General features: G+C 46.1%; 1 protein-coding gene across 5 annotated transcripts in view; it reads right to left on the bottom strand.

Moving 5' to 3' along the window:
• Nucleotides 1-16,603, bottom strand: part of NSD1 (nuclear receptor binding SET domain protein 1) — a 149,480-nt gene extending 132,877 nt beyond the window's left edge. Inside the window, exons 1-2 of one of the 5 annotated variants that reach the window (XM_037064448.1) lie at nt 16,499-16,603; nt 13,614-14,554 (exon numbers count right to left, since the gene is read on the bottom strand). In XM_037064448.1, the coding sequence (XP_036920343.1) occupies nt 13,614-14,537 (924 nt within the window). In that variant the 5' untranslated portion in view covers nt 14,538-14,554; nt 16,499-16,603. Of the gene's footprint in view, nt 1-13,613; nt 14,555-15,676; nt 15,879-16,498 lie in introns of those variants that run through there. The other 4 variants (XM_037064447.1, XM_037064445.1, XM_037064449.1 and 1 more) reach the window with 4 other exon arrangements.
• Between the last annotated feature and the right edge of the window lie 2,459 nt (nt 16,604-19,062).

The raw sequence follows: 19,062 nt of genomic DNA, 5'->3' as shown, positions 1-19,062 counted from the left end.
TCACTTTGACCCACAATTCCAGTTCTAGAGATTTACCCTACAGTTGTATTTGCATTTTGCATACATTCAAAACTATATATATATAGTTGTCCCTTTCATCAAGAGTACTTAAATTAGTCCCAGCTGGAGTGGCTCAGTGGACTGAACACTGGCCTGCAAACCGAAGGGTCGCTAGTTCGGTTCCCAGTCAGGGCACATGCCTGGATTGTGGGCTGGGTCCCCAAGAGGAGGCACCCCAGAGGCAACCACACACTGATGTGTCCTCCCTCTTTCTCTCCCTCCCTTCTCCTCTCTCTATAAATATAAATAAATAAAAATATTTCTAAATAAAATATTTCTAAAATATTTATTTCTAAAATAAATAAAATAATTTCTAAAGTAAAAAAAGAATAATTAAATTAAAAATGCCCATACAGCCCTGGCTCATGAGGCTCAGTGAACTGAGCACCAGCCTGTGGACCGAAAGGTTGCCGGTTCAATTCCCGTCAGGACACAGGCCATGTGCAAGAGGCAGCCTACTGATGTGTCTCTCACACATCAACGTTTCTCTCCCTTTCTCCTGTCCTCTCTCTAAAAATAAATTCTTTTTTAAAAAGGCCATACATTTATACAGCAGAATAGTATGCAGGGGTAACAAAGAATGAAAAAACTATGTTCTAAATGGAAAAATGTTCATATTAAGTGGAAAAATCAAGAATTGATTAAGGGTGTGAAACAATCTGCTACCTTTGTAATAAGAAATGTTGGAGGAGGCTACAGAAATTGAAGGTGTTAGGTGGGCAGACATGGTCAAGGGTATTTTACTGGCTACTTTTTTTAAAAGATTTTATTTATTTAGAGATAAATACCAGTAAGTTGATTTATCTGGGAGCCTGGCTTTCAACCCAGACAGGGGCCCTGACTGGGAACCGAAGGGGTGAGTTTTTGGTTCAGGCGGACAGAGACAGGCGGACACTCAATCCACTGAGCCACACCAGCCAGGGCCTGACTGTTTTTTTATATTATATTTTTGAATCATATACCTATTCCAAAATTCAATCTGAAGAAACCATCAGTTAGTTTAGCTTAAAAGCGAAAAGTGGTTCATCACTGTCTATTTTCTATCCTTAAGCTTTCTCCTCTAATTGAACTATTCATTTCTTATTGGGTCTCTGCAGGGACCCCCCAATAATCCCTACCTCATGGTATATGTGCCCCTCTGTATTGCTCACCTACACTGTGTCCCCTTGGATCTCCCTGCTTGGTCTCTCCTCCTCTCTGAATCACTCACTCTGGGGGAAGCTAGCAACGATTGTGAGCAGCACTATGGAGAGGCTCAGGTGGCCAAGCACTGGGCCTCTGGTGAAGAGTGAGCAGCCACGTGAGCGAGCGTCTTGGGCAGAGATCCTACAGCGTTCAGAGAACTGCAGCCCTGCGTTCAGAGAACTGCAGCCCTGGTGACATCTTGCTTGCAAACTCATGGGAGACTCTGGGCCAAACCACTCCCTCATTCCTTATCCTCTGTGACACAAAAGTTTATTGTTTTAGGCTGCTAAATTTGAGATTAATTTGTTAGGCAGAATAGATAAATAATACAGAAGAAAATATTCCTTCTACAGCTCTAAGAATCACATTTTCAACAAGAACATTATAAAAATTATCGGCAGCATAGTGCTGGATATTAAATTAAGTCCCAGCCCTGGCTGGTGTAGCTCAGTGGATTGAGTCAGGCCTGTGAACCAAACAACCTCAGTTCGATTCCCAGTCAGGGCACATGCCTGGGTTGCAGGCCAGTTCCCAGCAAGGGACACACGAGAGGCAACCATACACTGATATTTCTCTCCCTCTCTCCTTCCCTTCCCCTCTAAAGATAAATAAAATCTTAAAAAATAAATTAAATCCCTATTAAATCAATAAGGTAACAGATATGATTTCTTCTAATTTTTACAGGCCCATAAAATTCTACATAAAGTAGAGGCACAATTAACTATGAATCAATAAAAGAAATCACTCCAAAACACAGACCTAGCTACATGAAAAATGAAACGCCAGCTGCACAACTACAGAAAATAATCAAAATGAAAAGCAGACTGAGCCCTGGCCGGGTAGTGCAGTTGATTACAGTGTTGTCCTGAAATGCCAAGGCTGTACGTTCAATCTCCAGTCAGGGCACACTCAAGAAGCAACCAATGAATGCACAGATAACAGACAACAAATCAACGATTCTCTCTCTCTCCCCTTTCCTCTCTCCTTTTAAAGTCAATCAATAGATTAAAAAGGAAGAAACAGATTGAGAATATTTATATCAAATGATGTAAAAGGGTAGTAACTATAAAACATTAAAATCCAAATAGATAAGTCAACAAAGGACACAAACACAAAGGTCCTGAGCAATATATAAACAGTTAACTGAAATCACTGTATTAACTAAATTAGTCTGTTGTAGCATTATACACCCATTTTATAAAGAAAAACCTTAAAATATCAATGTTATTAAAACTGGCTTTACTTTTATCAAAGTGTGGCCAATGTTACTAGACTCAAACACTATTTAGACCTGTGCAAAATAGTACAGTCCTTTTGGAAAGTGACACAGAAGTGGGTACACATCAAGAGACACAAAAATTAAGAGACCCTGATGATTCCACTAACAGCAGTTTTATCCTTATGAAATAATTCCACAAACATTACTATGAAATTAGTAAAGTGCCCATTAAGACTTTACTTGTAACTCTAACATCTATTCTACCAAAAACCTGCAGTGACTGACTGCATTATCTGCACTACTGTTAACACTTCTGCCCCAAAGCTCTATTTGTTAAAAGACCTCTTTAAATGTAAAACTTTACTACTTCTCAACAATTGCTCTGCATTTCTTTACATCATGGCATAATGAAAGTGCTGTTCTTTGGTATACTAATAATTATAAAAACAGATTCAATACACTGCCAAGTGAATCAACTGTGATCATAAAGATATGCCTTATAATGTAAAAATCCAATGACAATTAGGATGGCATTAATAATGTTATTTTTACTGGGTATAAATATAACCTGCGCATCACCTACTTTCACCAGGGATCACCAAAGGCTCCAATTATAGCATCAAGAGAAATTAGAAATAACAAGGGGAATAATTTACAAAGAAAGACTACCTTCAGACTCTTCCTGGTAGATAAGGGAATATCATATAACTAGTAATTCTTTTTAATTAAATCCAAAACGGATTTTATCCTTGTAGTAATCTTTACCAGCATATCAAGATATTTTTTATAAGGTCACTGGAGATGCAGAAAAAACTTTAGAAAGCTTAATAAAGAAATTTCACCTAATACTGGCAACAAACACTACAGTCTGTTCCAATTCATTAAGGGAAAACCATAGGTATGCATGATTTTATTGGTTCCCTAATTATCTAAAAGTAGAAAAAATATTTAAAAATAGTTTGTACTGTATGTAACCATTATAAAGAATATAGACCACAAAGAATATGTAAAGAAATCTCAAAACTCAACAGTACAAAAAAAAATCTGTCCTGGCTAGTGTGGCTCAGTGGATTGAGCACTGGCCTGCAAACCAAAGGGTCACGGGTTCAAGTCCCAGTCAGAGCACATGGCTGGGTTGTGGGCCAGGTCCTCAAATGGGGGCACATGAAAAGCAACCACACATTGAATGTTTCCCTCCCTCCCTTCCTCCCTCCCTTCTCCTATCTAAAAAATAAATTAAATGTTTTTAAAAATATCTAATTAGAAAATGGTCAAAATACATGAATATATTTCACCAAAGGACATACAGATGGCAAATAAGCACATGAAAAGATGTTCAAATCATTACCTATGAGGAAAATGCAAATTAAAATAATGAGATACCATTATGTAACTACCAAAATGGCCAAAATAGTGACAACGCTAAATGATAGTGAGGATGCAGAGAACCTGGATAACTCATATACTGCTGGTGAGAATGTAAATGGCACTCACTCTGGAAATGGCCTTGGCAGTTTCTCATAAGGCTAAACAAGCCATTACCATACAATTCAGTAGTGGTACAACTGGGCATTCATCCCAGAGAAATGAAAACTCATTCACACACCCATACATGGATGAAACTATTCTATACAATAACCAAAAGCTAGAATAAGCCCAGATGCCCTTCAACAAGTGAATAAACAAATTAATCCACTATGGAATACTACTTAGTAATAAAAAGGAATAAAATATTGGTAATCTTGAGAAAATTATCTCAAGTGAAAAACACCAATCACAAAAGGCTATACACTGTGTGATTCATTTACGTAACATTTCAGAAACGACCTCAGTCCAGAAACAAAGGATGGATTAGCAGTTTGCAAAGGCTGGCAGAGGGCAGTGGACATATTGTGACGGGGCCACAGGGGGGAGATGGCTGTGCTGCAGCTGCTCAGTATCCTAACGGTGGTGGTACGTGTAGGAACACACACAGGTGATGAAAATGTAGAAAACTTAATACACACACACAAATGAAGACACGTAAAACTGGGGACGTCTGGAATCTGTCCTTACAGAAATACAGATTTTTCTTTTGAAAACAAAAAATACAAAAAGCAAACACTGAGGAAACCTGAATAAGACTGGCAGATTATATCAACATCAAATCTTCGCCCTGGCTGCAATATTACATGTTTTTACAAAACATTACCATTGCAAAAGTAGGCAAAGTATACAAGGGATCTCTCCATATTCTTCATCTCTTTTAACCTCAAAGATTTCAGTAACAGCCCTGGCTGGTGTGACTCAGTGGGTTGAGTGTCGGCCTGGGAACCAAAAGGTCACAGGCTTGTTTCGCAGTCAGGGCACATGCCTGGGTCTCAGGCCAAGTTCTCAGTTGGGGCCCTGCAAGAGGCAGCGAATTGATGTTTCTCTCACACATCGATGCTTCTCTCCCTCTCTTTCACTCTCCCTCCCCCTCTAAATAAATAAATAAATAAATAAGCCTTTAAAATTTTTCAGTAACAAAAAGAATGGATATATCTACATGCTCATATGACAAGATATCCTTAACATATTAACCAAAATATTAAATAATATATCTATCATTCCACTTGTGTTATCAAAACATTAAGTACCTTGAGATACACACACACACACACACACACACACACACACAATTCTCACAGAATGCTGAGAGTGGAAATGAGGAAGGAGATAAGGAGAGAAATAGACTTTTATGTTCCATTTTTAAGTCTGGCTTTTTTTACCATAAATATTACTTTTCTAACTAAAAAGACTCAATGATTTCTTCAAAAGGATACATTTGAGATCACTGAAAAAGTTTCAGAAACGATAGTACAATGAAGATCAAACCCACAACCAGAAAAGAGGTGGGATCTCCCATGAATGGGCTTCCCTGAAAACCAGAAGGTGGAAATGAAACATTTATATCCATGACAAAAGACAAGCAGCAAAAAGCAACAAAGTAATAGTTATACCACTTAATTAGTGAAAGATACTATCCTCCTGCACAAATTGAATTGATAACCAAAAAAATTGATAACCAAACAAAAATGGATCAAATCCCCGTATGAACTGTCAACAGTAGTTATTGTCCTTACGAATTAAAAGGGTTTTGAAAAAATAGAGACAAAAGCAAAAATGCAAAGATGTTTCCTAAAATTCACAGCTAACTTTCAAATTGCATTTGGCTCTTGGCACATAATGGACTTTGCTTTCTGAGCACCTATTTCAGAACTTGCTGTTTTGAATAAATTCTCTTTTGCACCCTCCCAAACAACCCAAGGTACTAGCCCTAATTTAGAGATGAGGAACTGGGCCCCAGAGAGATTAAAGGGGCTTCTCCAACTAAATAGGTAGTGCAGTAAATACTGCATTTCGCCATGTATAATGCACACCCACATATTTGGCCCAAACTTTCAGGAGAAAAATCTTTCATTTTAATTTTTTTAAAGATTTTATTTATTTACTTTTAGAAAAAGAGGGAGGAAAGGAAACATCAATGTGTGGTTGCCTCTTGCACCCCCCACACTGGGGACCTGGCCCACAACCCAGGTATGTATCCTGACTGGGAATCGAACTGGTGACCTTTTGGTTCACAGGCCAGCACTCAACCCACTGAGCCACACCAGCCAGGGTTCTTTTTAATTTTTTAATTCAATTATTTATTTATTTATATTTAGATACTTGTTTGTTGTATTATAAAGGAACTCTAGCATTTATTAACATATAATGGTACAATACATTTTATGTAACAAATAATTACAAAACAAAGAATAAATACCGGGTACAAGAAATTTTATGTACCGGTAACAAACATGGTATTTACACATCATAGAAGTAGATACGGAATTAGTGTTACTCATATACAATGCACATTCTTATTCTTCCATCAAAAATTTGGGCAAGAAAGTGCTCATTATCCATAGCAAAATACAGTATTCAGAAATTGGTCCAATGTAAAGCCATGATCTAAGTTCCATAATTAGGAGACTGAAAGTGAGAATAAAAGAAAAATGGGCCCCGGCTGGCGTAGCTCAGTGGATTGAGCGCAGGCCTGCGAACCACACAATCGCGGTTCGATTCCCACTCAGGACATATGCCTGGGTTGCAGGCCAGTTCCCAGCAGGGGACTCACGAGAGGCAACCATACACTGATACTTCTCTCCTTCCCTTCCCCTCTAAAAAAGATAAATAAATAAATAAATAAAATGTTTTTAAAAAAAGAAAAATGAATGCTTGAGAGATGTTAAGAAGCTCAAATTCAAAGGCCTTAGAAATTGAGTATATAAAGCAATGAAGACAAAAAGAAAACAACTCTTAGGTTTTGAAATTTGGTACACTGAGGATGAGAGCTGAGATTCTACTCATAACTTTCCTAACCTAAAATTTACTCCCCTTTCCAACCTGTATTTCTGTAATAGCACCATTCATTCTTTTTTTAAGAGAAAGGAAGGGGATGGGAGAGGAAGGGAGAGGGAGGGAAGAATGGAAGGCGGGGGGAAAGAGGAATATACATTGATTTCTGTTGTTCCATTCACTGTATACATTGATTCTTACATGTGCCTTGACCAGGGACTGAACCCACAACCTTGACGTATCTGGATGACATTCTAATCAACTGAGCTACCTGGCCAGGGCAGCACCCTTCATTCTCTTACTCAATAAATATGTCTAGTACAAAGAAGGTACCAGGCTATATAGTTAATATGCAAAGGTAAATAAAGCCAGGAAGATAAAGGCATGAATAAGGGGACAGCATGGAGCAAGACAGTTCTGCTTGGCTTAATCCAGGATGGCCTGGACATAGCATGAGGTTTGGAATGGTCAGGACAGGGGCCCTATCAAAAAGGACACTGACTTTGACTACATCTTTCCTTTCTTTTACATTAGGAATACCTAGCACAGAGGAGGTGCTCAAATGTGTTTTGATCATATACATAAATAACTCCCTCCAACGTTTCCAGCCTTAAAATGAACAGGAGGTTGATGCCATCGACACAGAAATAAACACGTTTGGCAATAAAAAAGAAGCTTGTTTGGCAATTACATTTCTTGGTCTGATGCTCAAAAGTCTGAGTAGCAGAGTAGCAGTAGAGTGAATCAATGAAAGTGCAAGAGATTACAGAGAATTAAGAAATGAGGAAGAGAGCAAGCAGTTAAAAAAACAACTAAAGGAGTGGTGGTGAAATGCTGCAAATCTAATAGGATAAATATGGAAGTACAGTATCATTTGTGACTTATGAGAGAACAGCTTCAGTAGAGTGGAAGATAAAAGAAGCCAATCCAGAGAGCTTTAAGGAGAGGTAAATAGACAACTCTGTTAAGAAATTCAACAGTAGAGGGGAGAGGGATGGGTGGAGGTAGAAGAGGGTATGGGGAGATAAATAGTAATGGGAAAAAATCCAATAAAAAATGAACTACTAAAAAAAAAGAGAAATTCACCAGTAAAGGGGAAAGATAACTGGAGGATTACAGGACAGAGGAAGGCTTCTTTAGAATAAAAGGATGTCATCCTGTTTTTAGGCAGAAAAAGTGATGAGGTGGAGAGGCAGAGAATGAAGATCCCAGAGGGAAAAAGGAAAGGGTAATGATTAAAACAAGGTCCTCCAACCAAGGAGGAGAGTTGGATGGAGAGCAGAACCCGAGAGGTGTGGAGGAGACAGGGTCAAAGTTCTTCTCAGAGAGAATGGGAGGGAGTGAAGAACTGCTGGGATGAAAGGAGAGAGCCCCTAAGGAACAGGTTTTTCAGCTCAGGCAGCAACAGGGAGAGCCTTAGCCATCATCAGCACCCATCCCTCATTTTATTTATTTATTTATTCATTCATTTACTTATTTATTTTTAGAGAATAGGGAAGAGAGGGAGAAAGAGAGGGGAAAAAATATCAACATGTGGTTGCCTCTCACGTACCTCTCACTGGGGACCTGGCCTGCAACCCAGGCATGTATCCTGACTGGGAACCAAACTAGTGACCATTTGGTTCGCAGGCTGGGGCTCCATCCACTGAGCTACACCAGCTGGGTGGCACCCATCCCTCTTTCATTCCTCAAACCCAGGCTCCACTCTTCCTCCAATCCAGGCAACCCCAGAAAGTGCTGTCAAGCCCTGGCTGGTATTGCTCAGTGGACTGAGTGGCAGTCTACAGACCGAAAGGTTGTCAGTTGATTCTAGGTCAGGGCACATGCCTGAGTTTCGGGCCAGACTCACCTCCCCACCCCATTGGGGGTAGGCAAGAGGCAATTGATGATGTTTCTCTCTCTCCCTCCTTTCCTCTCTCTTTAAAAATAAATAAAATCTGCCTGGCTGGTGTAGCTCAGTGGATTGAGCATGGGCCTGTGAAGCAGGGTTGCTGGTTCGATTCCTGGTCAGGGCACGTGCCTGGGTTGCGGGCCAGGTCCCCAGTAGAGGACACATGAGAGGCAACCACACATTGATGTTTCTCTCCCACTCTTTCTCCTTCCCTTCCCCTCTCTCTAAAAATAAATTAATAAAATATTTTTTTAAAAAAAATTAAAAATAAAAATAAATAAAATCTTTTTTTAAGTGGGGGGGAGCTACCATCTTCCCCCTTTAAAATAATCTTAATGGATTTATCTCTTCTTTCTACTGACTCTGCTCAAGTCTGAATTTTAATTATGACTGCAACAGACTCCTGCATCCTAATCCTAGCCTTGCCTCTATCCTCCCCCCACCAAAGTTTTCCAAACAGATTTCTATCACTTCTCAGCTAAAATCCCTCACTGGCTGCCAGTTCCTATCACATCAATACCAAATGGATGCCAGTCTGGATCTCTATGCCCTATTATCTACCTACCTCCAATCTACACAACCTTCTAAAAATACCATGTTCATTTAAGTCCCCACACCCAATGCACCCTTCTAAACCACGCCCAAAGGTAATTCAAGTTCTTCCTTAAAGCCTTGACTACTCTAAGTTTCACCTCTACACTCACCTCCTTAACCCCTCAGACATCAATAAGCACAGAACTTAGTACAGGAGTACAGGTCTGTGATTGCTTTCTGAATCCCCAAGATTTTACAGCGCAAACATGGTAAAAAATCAAAATATTTATTTTTAAAAGCCAAAAAGGCAGTCTATTCAAACATCCGACCCAAAGATAATACAGTATCCATCTCCACCTAAGGAACCACTAACTGGTAGCACCGCACAAATCAACTGCAAGGTGACACTACCAACAAATCTAGCAAAAAGGTGCTGTTTCTTAAAGTCAATGCAGATGATAAAGAACTACTCCACTTACTTTCCTTTTAGGAAAGGAAAAGATGACCTAGGATCAGGGGTGTCCCACCCACAGCCCACGGGCAGCACACAGCCCAGGATAGCTATGAATGCAGCCCAACACGAATCGTCAATTTACTTAAAGGCTTTTTTTCAATCATCAGTTTTTGTTATCTATTCATTGTGCATTTGTTTCGCTGTATATCTAATGTGGAGCCCAAGGCAACTCTTCTTCCAGTGTGGCTCAGAGATGCCAAAAGGCTGGACACCCCTGAATTCTAGGCCAGCCAGTAAACAAGTGAAAAGGACCATAATGACACAGGAGGTTTCAAAGGTCAGTGAGTATCTGAGGATTAAGAAGTTCTGGTGAATGATAAAACGGAGGATGAAAGAAGATGGGCAGAAGGTCAGTAATTCTTGAAGCCGAGTGGGGAGTGCATAGGCACTTCTACCATTCACTCTACTTTAAGTGCCTGCTTGAAGTTTTCCATAGTTAACATTTTTAAAAAGAGAACTCGCTAAAGCTGATTAAACCCTTAAATATTTTATAAGAATGTTATCTTCCTTATGATTGTGATGAGAAAGTAAAGAAAAATTAAGTCTGTCATTTCTTTTTTTTATTTTATTTATTTACTTTTAGAGAGAGGGGACAGGAAGGAGAAAGAGTGGGAGAGAAACATCAATGTGTGGTTGCCTCTTGTGCGTCCCCCGCTGGGAACTGGCCTGCAACCCAGGCATGTGCCCTGACTGGGAATCGAACCAGCAACCCTTTGCTTCACAGGCCCGTGCTCAATCCACTGAGCTACACCAGCCAGGGCTGTCATTTCTTTATTGTACAATTTCACTGAACAATTTTTTAAGGTTTTATTTATTTATTTTTAGAGAGAAGAGAAAGAAAGAGATGCGCAAGAGATACATAGATAAGTTGCCTCCAGTACGCCCCAACTGGGGATCTGGCCAGCATCCCAGGCATCTGCCCTGACTGGGAATGGAACCAGCAACCTTTCAGTTTCCAGGCCAGCATTCAATCCACTGGGCCACACCAGCCAGGGCTGGATAAAACTTTTTAAATCTATTTGATTCTTCCTTCATAACAAATACATGCCATAATAACTAAAATTTTTAAACATTAAAAAATATTTTCATAATTCTGAACTCTACTTTTCAATATAAAATCCTAAATAATCCTTTCTCTCCCTTTTTACTTGTAAATTGTTAGTCCGCACTTTAAGCGGGTTCATTTTTAGTGGTTCTCTTCTTCAGACAGAGGATCACCAGTATAATAGGTACATAAGACCACCCCAGGTCTGGCTACATCCTAAGAGCTACAAGGACGCCCAGACTCATGAAATACCACCATAGTATATACATTCTCCATAAAATCGCTAAGGGAGGAAGAGTAGAAAACAACTACTGCAAATCAGCCTAGTGAAAAAAACCAGGAGTTACTTCAGGCCCAAGCAAGCATCAGAAACCTTCAGAAAGAAAAAAGCCAAGAGTACTGAGATAATCCCATGATTTCAAGGGTTTCAGTACTGTCTCCAGTAATCTTAAATGCCTTGAAGGTTAATCTACATCTTCTACAACATCCCATTTTTACTAAAAATGAAGCATAATGAAACCCAATGAGACACTATAGACCAAAGCACTTAATAAACTGAGGTATTGCCTGCTTAAACTTGAAGCTCTGGAAGCAACCTTCTTCAAGATTTCATCCAGCACCTACAATGCACAAGCTATATACGCACATGATGTTACACACACTGGCAGGAAGCAGACAGTACCAACCCAGCTAAATACAAAAGCGCCAGGTAAGGACTATCAATCATTTCCCATCACCGTATGAGAAGAAAATAACTGAAGAGGCTGCTCATTTACTACAGAAGGCAAACAGTCTGCTTACCACTAAATACATAAAACAACAGACAATATGATCTCGAGTTATGTATCTTTTATCTAATTCCAGCCATGGGGTTTATTATCCTAATAGCTACTCTCACTTTTGCCAAGAGAATCTTATTCTATCGCAATATTACAGAGAGAATGACAAACAGCATTTGCTAAGAAGTATCTAAAATTTCCAGCCCTGAGCACAGGACCTAATCCAGAGTAAGTGCCCTACACGGGCTGCTTCATCAATGAAACTGTGAATAGTCTGAATACACCAATAGTACGTAGTCTGAATGCATCGACAGTATGTAGCTTACACACAGTTTTTCATTATACCTTTCCCAAGCTATACTATTCAGCTAAATTTGCATTTTGAGATTAACTTCACTTTTCTAAATCCTCAGTTAAAAAATATCAAAGGCAAAAATCAAAGCAATAGATTTCGTCCACAACCTTGAATCAAAGGCCTAAAAGAATAAATTAAAGATACTTGCTTCTTCAAGCCCATAAAACCTTTGAACATTTCAGATTTTTCTGCCTAGAAAAAAGTTCTACATTCGCCCTGGCTGGTGCAGCTCAGTGGACTGAGCGCCGGCCTGTGAAACAGCAGGTCACCCGTTCGATTCCAATCAGGGCACATGCCCAGGTTTCAGGCCAGACCTCCAGTAGGGGAGCCCTCGAGAGGCAGCCACACTGCCTCTCCCTTTAATGTTTCTCTCCCTTTTTCTCCTCCCTTTCCCTCTTATACATAAATAAAATCTTTTTTTAAAGTTCAACATTAAAAAGAAATCTACATTTATACAACTTGGCTAACTCCCATTTTAGATGCATAACATATTATCTATAAGTGCCAATATTTTCAATTATTTTTAATAGAATCAATACTCCGCTGATATCTCTTTGATGAGAACCAGATGAGATTACTTCTCCTATTTGCATGCTTCTAGTAGAGGAACATCTATCTCCACTGTTAGACCTAGGTTTTTATGTAAATACAAAAGCAAAACTATATTGTGGGGGCATGGGGAAGCAGGTTTACAGTTGTTTGTATGGAAAACAGTATAATAATTTATAAATGACAATGCAAGAATGAGCTGTTTTGCACAACAGCACACCTTGTGTTTGTGTGTGTTTGTGTGTGTGTGTGTGTGTGTGTGTGTAAGATAAATCCCAATGTAAATCCAAGGAGGGTGTGTCTGAGCTGCCGACAGGTTGCCCACAGAGCCTATCCTCTCTAATATTGTCCCAGGACAATACAGATTCGAGATCACTACCGAAACAGAATCTTTAAATCCACAACTGCCAAGAGAAACCAAGAAGTACTGATGCATTTTTAAGATATCCATCAACAGAAACAAAAATGACACACCCACATTCGCCTACTGTAACTTTGAAGAACACCCAGAGCTACACGGTAAAGTGACTATTCAGTGCACTCAAAACATCACCACACCATAAAATTCCATTTAAATCTTGACACAGTATTTCAGAGACATTTGTTAGGGGGAAATCTGACTGATGTCCAAGAAGTCCAACTCATCTTAGCTACTTTCAATTTGTGCGCAAAATGTACTTCAACCTGCAGCAAGAGTCACCCCAACGACTGAGAAAATAAGCCATGCCCTATGTAGAAACAGGACTCCAATTAATTAATTCACCTGTAATTCGCAATACCAGCAAGCCAAAGCCCACTTAGAAAAACAAAACCAAAAAACCTCAACAAATGTATGCCTCCACCTTGCAAAATTAAATCTGAACTAAATCAAATGCCCTTAAAAGTTTAACTCTCAGCCCTCAAAGGAGAGTTCATTGGGAAAATCTAAAAAGAACCAAACTCATACAACAGAGGTAAATCTAAAAATCAAAATAAAACTTCCCTAAAGAGTTTAGCATTAGCAATAGGCTTTCGGCTGTGAACTGATAAGCAACCAAAAACCAGTTAGTTTTGTTTCCCTTTAAGTTGCCTGTATATATACATTTATGTATATATTTAAGGTGTACCAAAAACTGCTTACAAATGGCAATTCCTGTGAAGTAGATGATGATGAAGTTCCAGGTAATTCTAGCATGTTTCCTAATGTACTGGTACTGGAGTCTGGATCATCCTGAAAAGATAAATTTATTGAGTTTAATTGCTCTTCTATGGTAACGTTTGCATCTCCTAGCGAAAAGGGGGCTGGGAGAAGGGCTGCTTTTTCATTGCTGCCGTCCACTTCATTTCTTTGTTTATTTTTCTGTGTTTCAGTCTGAGGAGCTAATGGCAAGAATGGCGATTTGACTGCACCATCTCTACTCTCTGGTGTGCTGTCTTGTTCATTTCCCATGGCCACGTCTACATCATTCTCTGATTTGGGCTCATGATTGCGGGTGGCATTGGTCTGAGTTTCCTCAAAGATCTCTATCCTCTCATCCTCTGTGACTGGCTGTTCTGGGTCCATCTCAGAATCTACATCTGCATCGTCCGCACAAGTAAAATTCTCAAAGTGCAGAAAGCCATTCTTGACGGTCTCTGTTACTTCTACCTGGAGTTCGGGGGAGTTATTACGAGAGAGTTCCTGTTTCACAGCAAGTGCTGATGGGCCGCCAGGACTCACAGAAGTGCAAACAACTGGCGACTGAGCTCTTGAATCACTGTTTTCAGGGCCTCGAAAGGATTCTGATCCATCAGCAGACCCATTTAAATACTCTACATTGATCATGGAGGCCAGATCCTGTAGTCTCCGCAGTGGAATGTAACAAGATGGAGAATCTTGTCCATAAGCATTTTGGGATGTTCCACTGGCAGTCGATAACTGCATAGTACACCCATTAAGTGGCTCAGAAAAATTGGATTGACCATTACCGAAAGGGCTGTCCTTGTCTTCAGGGGCATCTACATTCACTGGATTGGAAAAGGGCAGCAGACAGTTTCTTCTAGGTAGTTCACAAGTCTGATCCATCCTGCGGCAGCATCAACCTGGAAGCCAAAACACAGCAATTAATCTGAGTTAACAGGCCTTTGGACTCTTCTCTTCAAAATGGCAGCCACTTCTCAAGGCCTAGTGGCCTCGATGCCTCCTACTGCACTTCCAGGGGCAGAAAAGTTCCCCAGCTGACGATGGGAAAATGGCCTCGGTAAGCCTCCACAAGTTCCATCTTCTTGGAGCTGGGAAGACCTCGCCACATAAGAAACATCCCGTCCCTTTTTCCTGCACTGCAGACTGGTGGACAGTTGGGCTGAACTAAAATTAAAATCCCTTTGGCAGGAAAAATTCCAACATCTCAAATAGGAGTCGCCTTCCTTCTCCCTTGCTGAGGATCCAGCGGCTGGATCTCCCGAAGGGAGGAGGAAGTGGGGTTGGACACGGGGGTCCCAGACGCTGCACAAAAAGGTTGCCCTCCCTTCCCGGCTCGATCGGGCGCAGCGGTCACAATAGCGCTGCAGCCTGCGCCCGGCCGGCGCCGGAGCCCTCGCAGCGGCCGTATCCAGGCCGCAGGCCAGTCGGCCGAAGCGGGCGCACCCCGAGGATCGCCTTCCTGACTGCAGGCCGCCCGGGTCCACGGCCGCAGGGCCCAGAGACTGGGACCCCGCAGGGGGAGAAACGGAGGCAGCCGGTGAAGCCAAGTCTGGACAGAAGCAGCTGCTGCTGCTGCTGCTGCTACTACAGCTTGACAAACATGGCTGCTGCCGACGCCGCCGCCGCCTGCCCGGGCCGCGCTCCTTCCCGCAGCCGCGGCAGCACCGCCCGACCGCGCCGATCGCACTCATCAATATTCAGCAGCGAGCAAAGTTTACTGCGGGAGGGCCGGCGGCCCCGCGCCCTCCGGCCGGCTACCTGAGGGGAGGCAGAGGCAGAGGTGGCGCGGAGGCCGGCGGGGCACGGGCCGTGCCGGGAGGAAGTTCGCGGTAGCCCGGCCGGGTAGGCCTGAGCCCCGCTGGTAGTGACGAAGGGGGAGAGGGCCCGCGGCCGCGACGCCGCTGGCCACCGACCCCACGCCGCGCCCGGCCCTCCCCCGCGCCCCTCACCTCACGGCCACCACCATCTTCCCCGCCCGGCCGCCGCCTCCCTCCTCCTCCTCGTGCCCGCCCGCCGCCCACCTCGATGCACTAGTTACCGTGCCCCGCGCCCCCTCCCGGGCCGGCTGGGGGGAGGGGGTGACCCTCATTACACTGGGGCGCGAGCGGAGCGGTGAGGAGAGAGCAGAGCCGCTCGCCGCACCCCCCTCCCCCAGCGTCTCTTCAGGGGAGAAGGCTGCGAGCGCGACCTGCCCTGGCCTAGTCAGCCACCACCTCCTCCTCCTCACACCCCCACCGCGCGCGCCCCCGCGGCGGCGGCGTGTGCGAACGAGCGCCTCGCGCCCGCCCGCGTGCGACTGGGGCCCCGAGCGCGCGCGCGCGCGCCCCTGCCCCCACTGCGCGCGCGCGCCCCCTCGCCTACTCTTCGGGGTTCAGGGCGGGTGAAGTCGGGCCCGCGAGCGCGCCGCCCAATCAGCGGAGCCGCCGCCGCCGTCCCCCTCTCCCCTCCCCGGCGCGCCGGCTCGCGGCCGGGGCCTACGGGCGGCCAGACCGCCCGGGCGGGGCCTCAGGCGGTCTCCCCAGGGGCCTCGCGCTCCTCCCTGGAGAGTCGGGGCCTGCGGGCGTCGTGGGTGGCATCCCGGTCCCCTCGCCTACTTCGGGGCGCTGCGCTGGCCTGGGGCTGCCCAGGGCACCAACACCCCACCCGTCTCGAGCCCCAGCTCCGGCGGCACCTGGCCCGGCTGAGGCCTGTCCGACCGCCCCGCCAGCCCTGCTCTGGCCCGCGTCAGTCCCGGCCTCCATCTTAGGTTACAGCCCGGGCTCCCCATCCACTGGGCACCTGCCCTCAACCCGCTAGGCTCGGCCCGAGGCCAAGGCAACCCCCCCTCCTACCGCGGGGCTCACCTGGGGGCTCGGGCTGGGGGTCTTCGAGGCCTCAGGCCCCGAGCAGGCACGGCCGCAGGTGAACCCCCTTGCCCGGCCGCACCCCAAACCCACACCACCAGCACAGACCAAGCTGAGCAGGAAACAAAATGGAGGCAGCAGCTCGGGTCTGCCTTCCCGAGCCAAGCCCGTGCAGCCCCAGGGCTCCCTCCTGCCGCAGGCCCGACGCCCGCAAGGCAGGGGGCTGGCTCGTCCTGGGCGCCGCGGGCAGCCGCGGTAGAGCAACGCAGACAGGCCGGGAACTCGGCCCTGCGGGCCCCACAACCCCTCACCCACCACCCCTTCCCTTCCCCCTCCCCCCCATTCCTCTCCCTCCCCCCTGCCCAGCCTTGAGGGGTGAGCGGCGACCGGGAGCCGGGTCGGGTCGGGTTACCCGCCTGGGCACTGCCTGCCCAGCCGTGGCCTCGGCTGGGAGAGGCGGCCGGGCGACCCCCGCGCTGAGCCCACCCCCCGCACCCGAGCTGGGCTGCAGCCTGACAGCGCGCCTGCACCTCGAGGTGCGGCCCCCGCCCAATGAGGACGAGTCCCCAGCCGGGGCTCAGCCTGGACGAAGCTTCCCCCGCCACCCTCCGGCCCAGGGGTCCTCGCTGCCCCGGGCGGGGCAGGGGGAGCGCTGGGGGAGGGGTCCACTAATCTCTGCACCGCCTCCCGCGCCTAGCCTGGGTCTTGGCCTGGCACCGGGACTCGGGCCGCGGGCGCGGCTGGGCATCGGTCGGTGCGTGCGTGCAGGACAGGGGATGCGGACCCGGGACCCGGAGGGGCCGCACCTCGCACCGCAGACGCTGCAGTTCTCAGCACCCAGGCAGATGGCCCTCTCGTGCCACCAGAGCCCGGCGCAGGCCGTCTGCTCCGCAGCCCCGCTCCCCGAGGAGAGCGCGCCTCGCCCTTGAAGGCCGGGCACCGGGCCCCCGGTGGAACTACGCTGGGAGGGCGGATCGCCGGGCTGGCCCGGCCAAGTCCGCTGGCCTAATCCCCGGCCCCCGGGGCGCTCTGCTCTCCGGGGCCCCGGACCTCAAGGCCTGCAACCCAGCGCCCGCGGCCCCGCAGCACCAGCCTAACGGGGCCATGGTGCGTTCAGTCATCCAAGAAAGCCCAAGGGCAGGTCAGGGAACCCAAGCCTAGGTTGACCTCGCAACTCCAGCTCCCCAGGCCCTTCCCCCAACCCGGTAGGACTCCCTGGGCTTGCTCCTCAGCGAAAACCTCACCTCGGGAGCTAACTGGTACCTAGAGTGGGCTAAGTGCATCCTCACTGTTCAGAGAGAGCCAAAACCAACAGCCATTAAATAAATACATACATACATACATATATACATACATACATAAAATAAGAAAAGAAATCCCACCTCCTCCAGAAAGCCTTCAGTGATTAGAGTGAACTCCATCTAAAAAGCTGAGAGCACCGCCCTCGAGAGCCACGTGACTATCATTCCTGCCAGGGCTTAGTAAATGTACAAAATCATTTTCTGTGGAGCTATTACCCACATCCCTTCTATCTGTTAACCGTGAGCCCACCTGGGAGAAAGGCCACTTCTGACGTCCTACACGCCATCCGCGTAGAGCTCCCTCCATTTTTCCCTACCTTCACCCCGACCGGGCTTGGAGCTCAGGGCGCCCCAGCCTCCTGGTTCCCCGAGGCCCTCGGTGCAGCGGTAAAGGCATGCACTAAGTGCTGGGGCGGGGTCCCTGCGGAGACAAGCAGGCTTTCTAAGAAGGAAGGGGCCCCCTGGAACCAGGGTGAGGAGGGGCCTCCTTTTGTGGAAAAGAATGATGTCCCCTGAAGGTTCTTAGGTGCAAAGTCAGGTTGGCAGTGTCCCTCCTGCTGGGACCAGCCAGAGGAGGGCTAGGTCTGCACCCTGGGTTCCAGCCCTCAGGGACCATCAGCCCTTTGTTCTGCTAAGGAGTTAGTCCAGCTAGCCCCTTCTGGACAGATCCATGGGGACACTCTGACTGGTTTCCTTCTTCACACCTAATAATTCGAGTCAATCATTTCTAACAATGACCCCCTGCTAATTGCCCCAGTCTCCAGAGTCCTCCCAACCCTGTCCTTTCCCGTGGACCATCCCCAGGGCCTGGGAGCTCTCACGGTACGGCCTTGAGCCAGTCTTGTTTTTTAGGCCCAAACTTCAGTTTCCTCCCCTGTGCTCCGTTGAGCAACCATTTCCTGCATCCCAGGCAGCATGCTAGGTGCTGGGGAAATAAAGGATGAGATGCCTGCCCCAGGAAGGCCCAGGAAACCCCAGGCCTCAGAAAAAGGCAAGTAAAGGTGCCAAGGTGTGAGGGGGTGCTGGGCAGTGGTCCCAGAGCTAACTTCCGGACACCCAGAGCTAACCTTCTGTCCTACGGAAATTGGTCATTCCAACCTTCCAGGCCCCATGGTGGGAGGTTGGGGCTACAGAGGGACAGGGAGCTGGGCATGGACCAGTAACTGATGGATCTAGGGCAGAAGACTGGAACCCAGAGAAAACTCTCAAACTTCCCTGGGGTGGCCTCAGCGGGCCCTTCCTGCCTCTCAGAACAGAACCCAG

Source organism: Sturnira hondurensis, unplaced genomic scaffold (genome assembly GCF_014824575.4).
Source record: "Sturnira hondurensis isolate 20B ecotype Veracruz unplaced genomic scaffold, ASM1482457v3 Scaffold0015262, whole genome shotgun sequence".
In the NCBI taxonomy this organism is placed as follows: domain Eukaryota; kingdom Metazoa; phylum Chordata; class Mammalia; order Chiroptera; family Phyllostomidae; genus Sturnira; species Sturnira hondurensis.
Note: the sequence above shows the minus strand (reverse complement) of the source record. Positions and strands in the feature narration are given on the sequence as shown.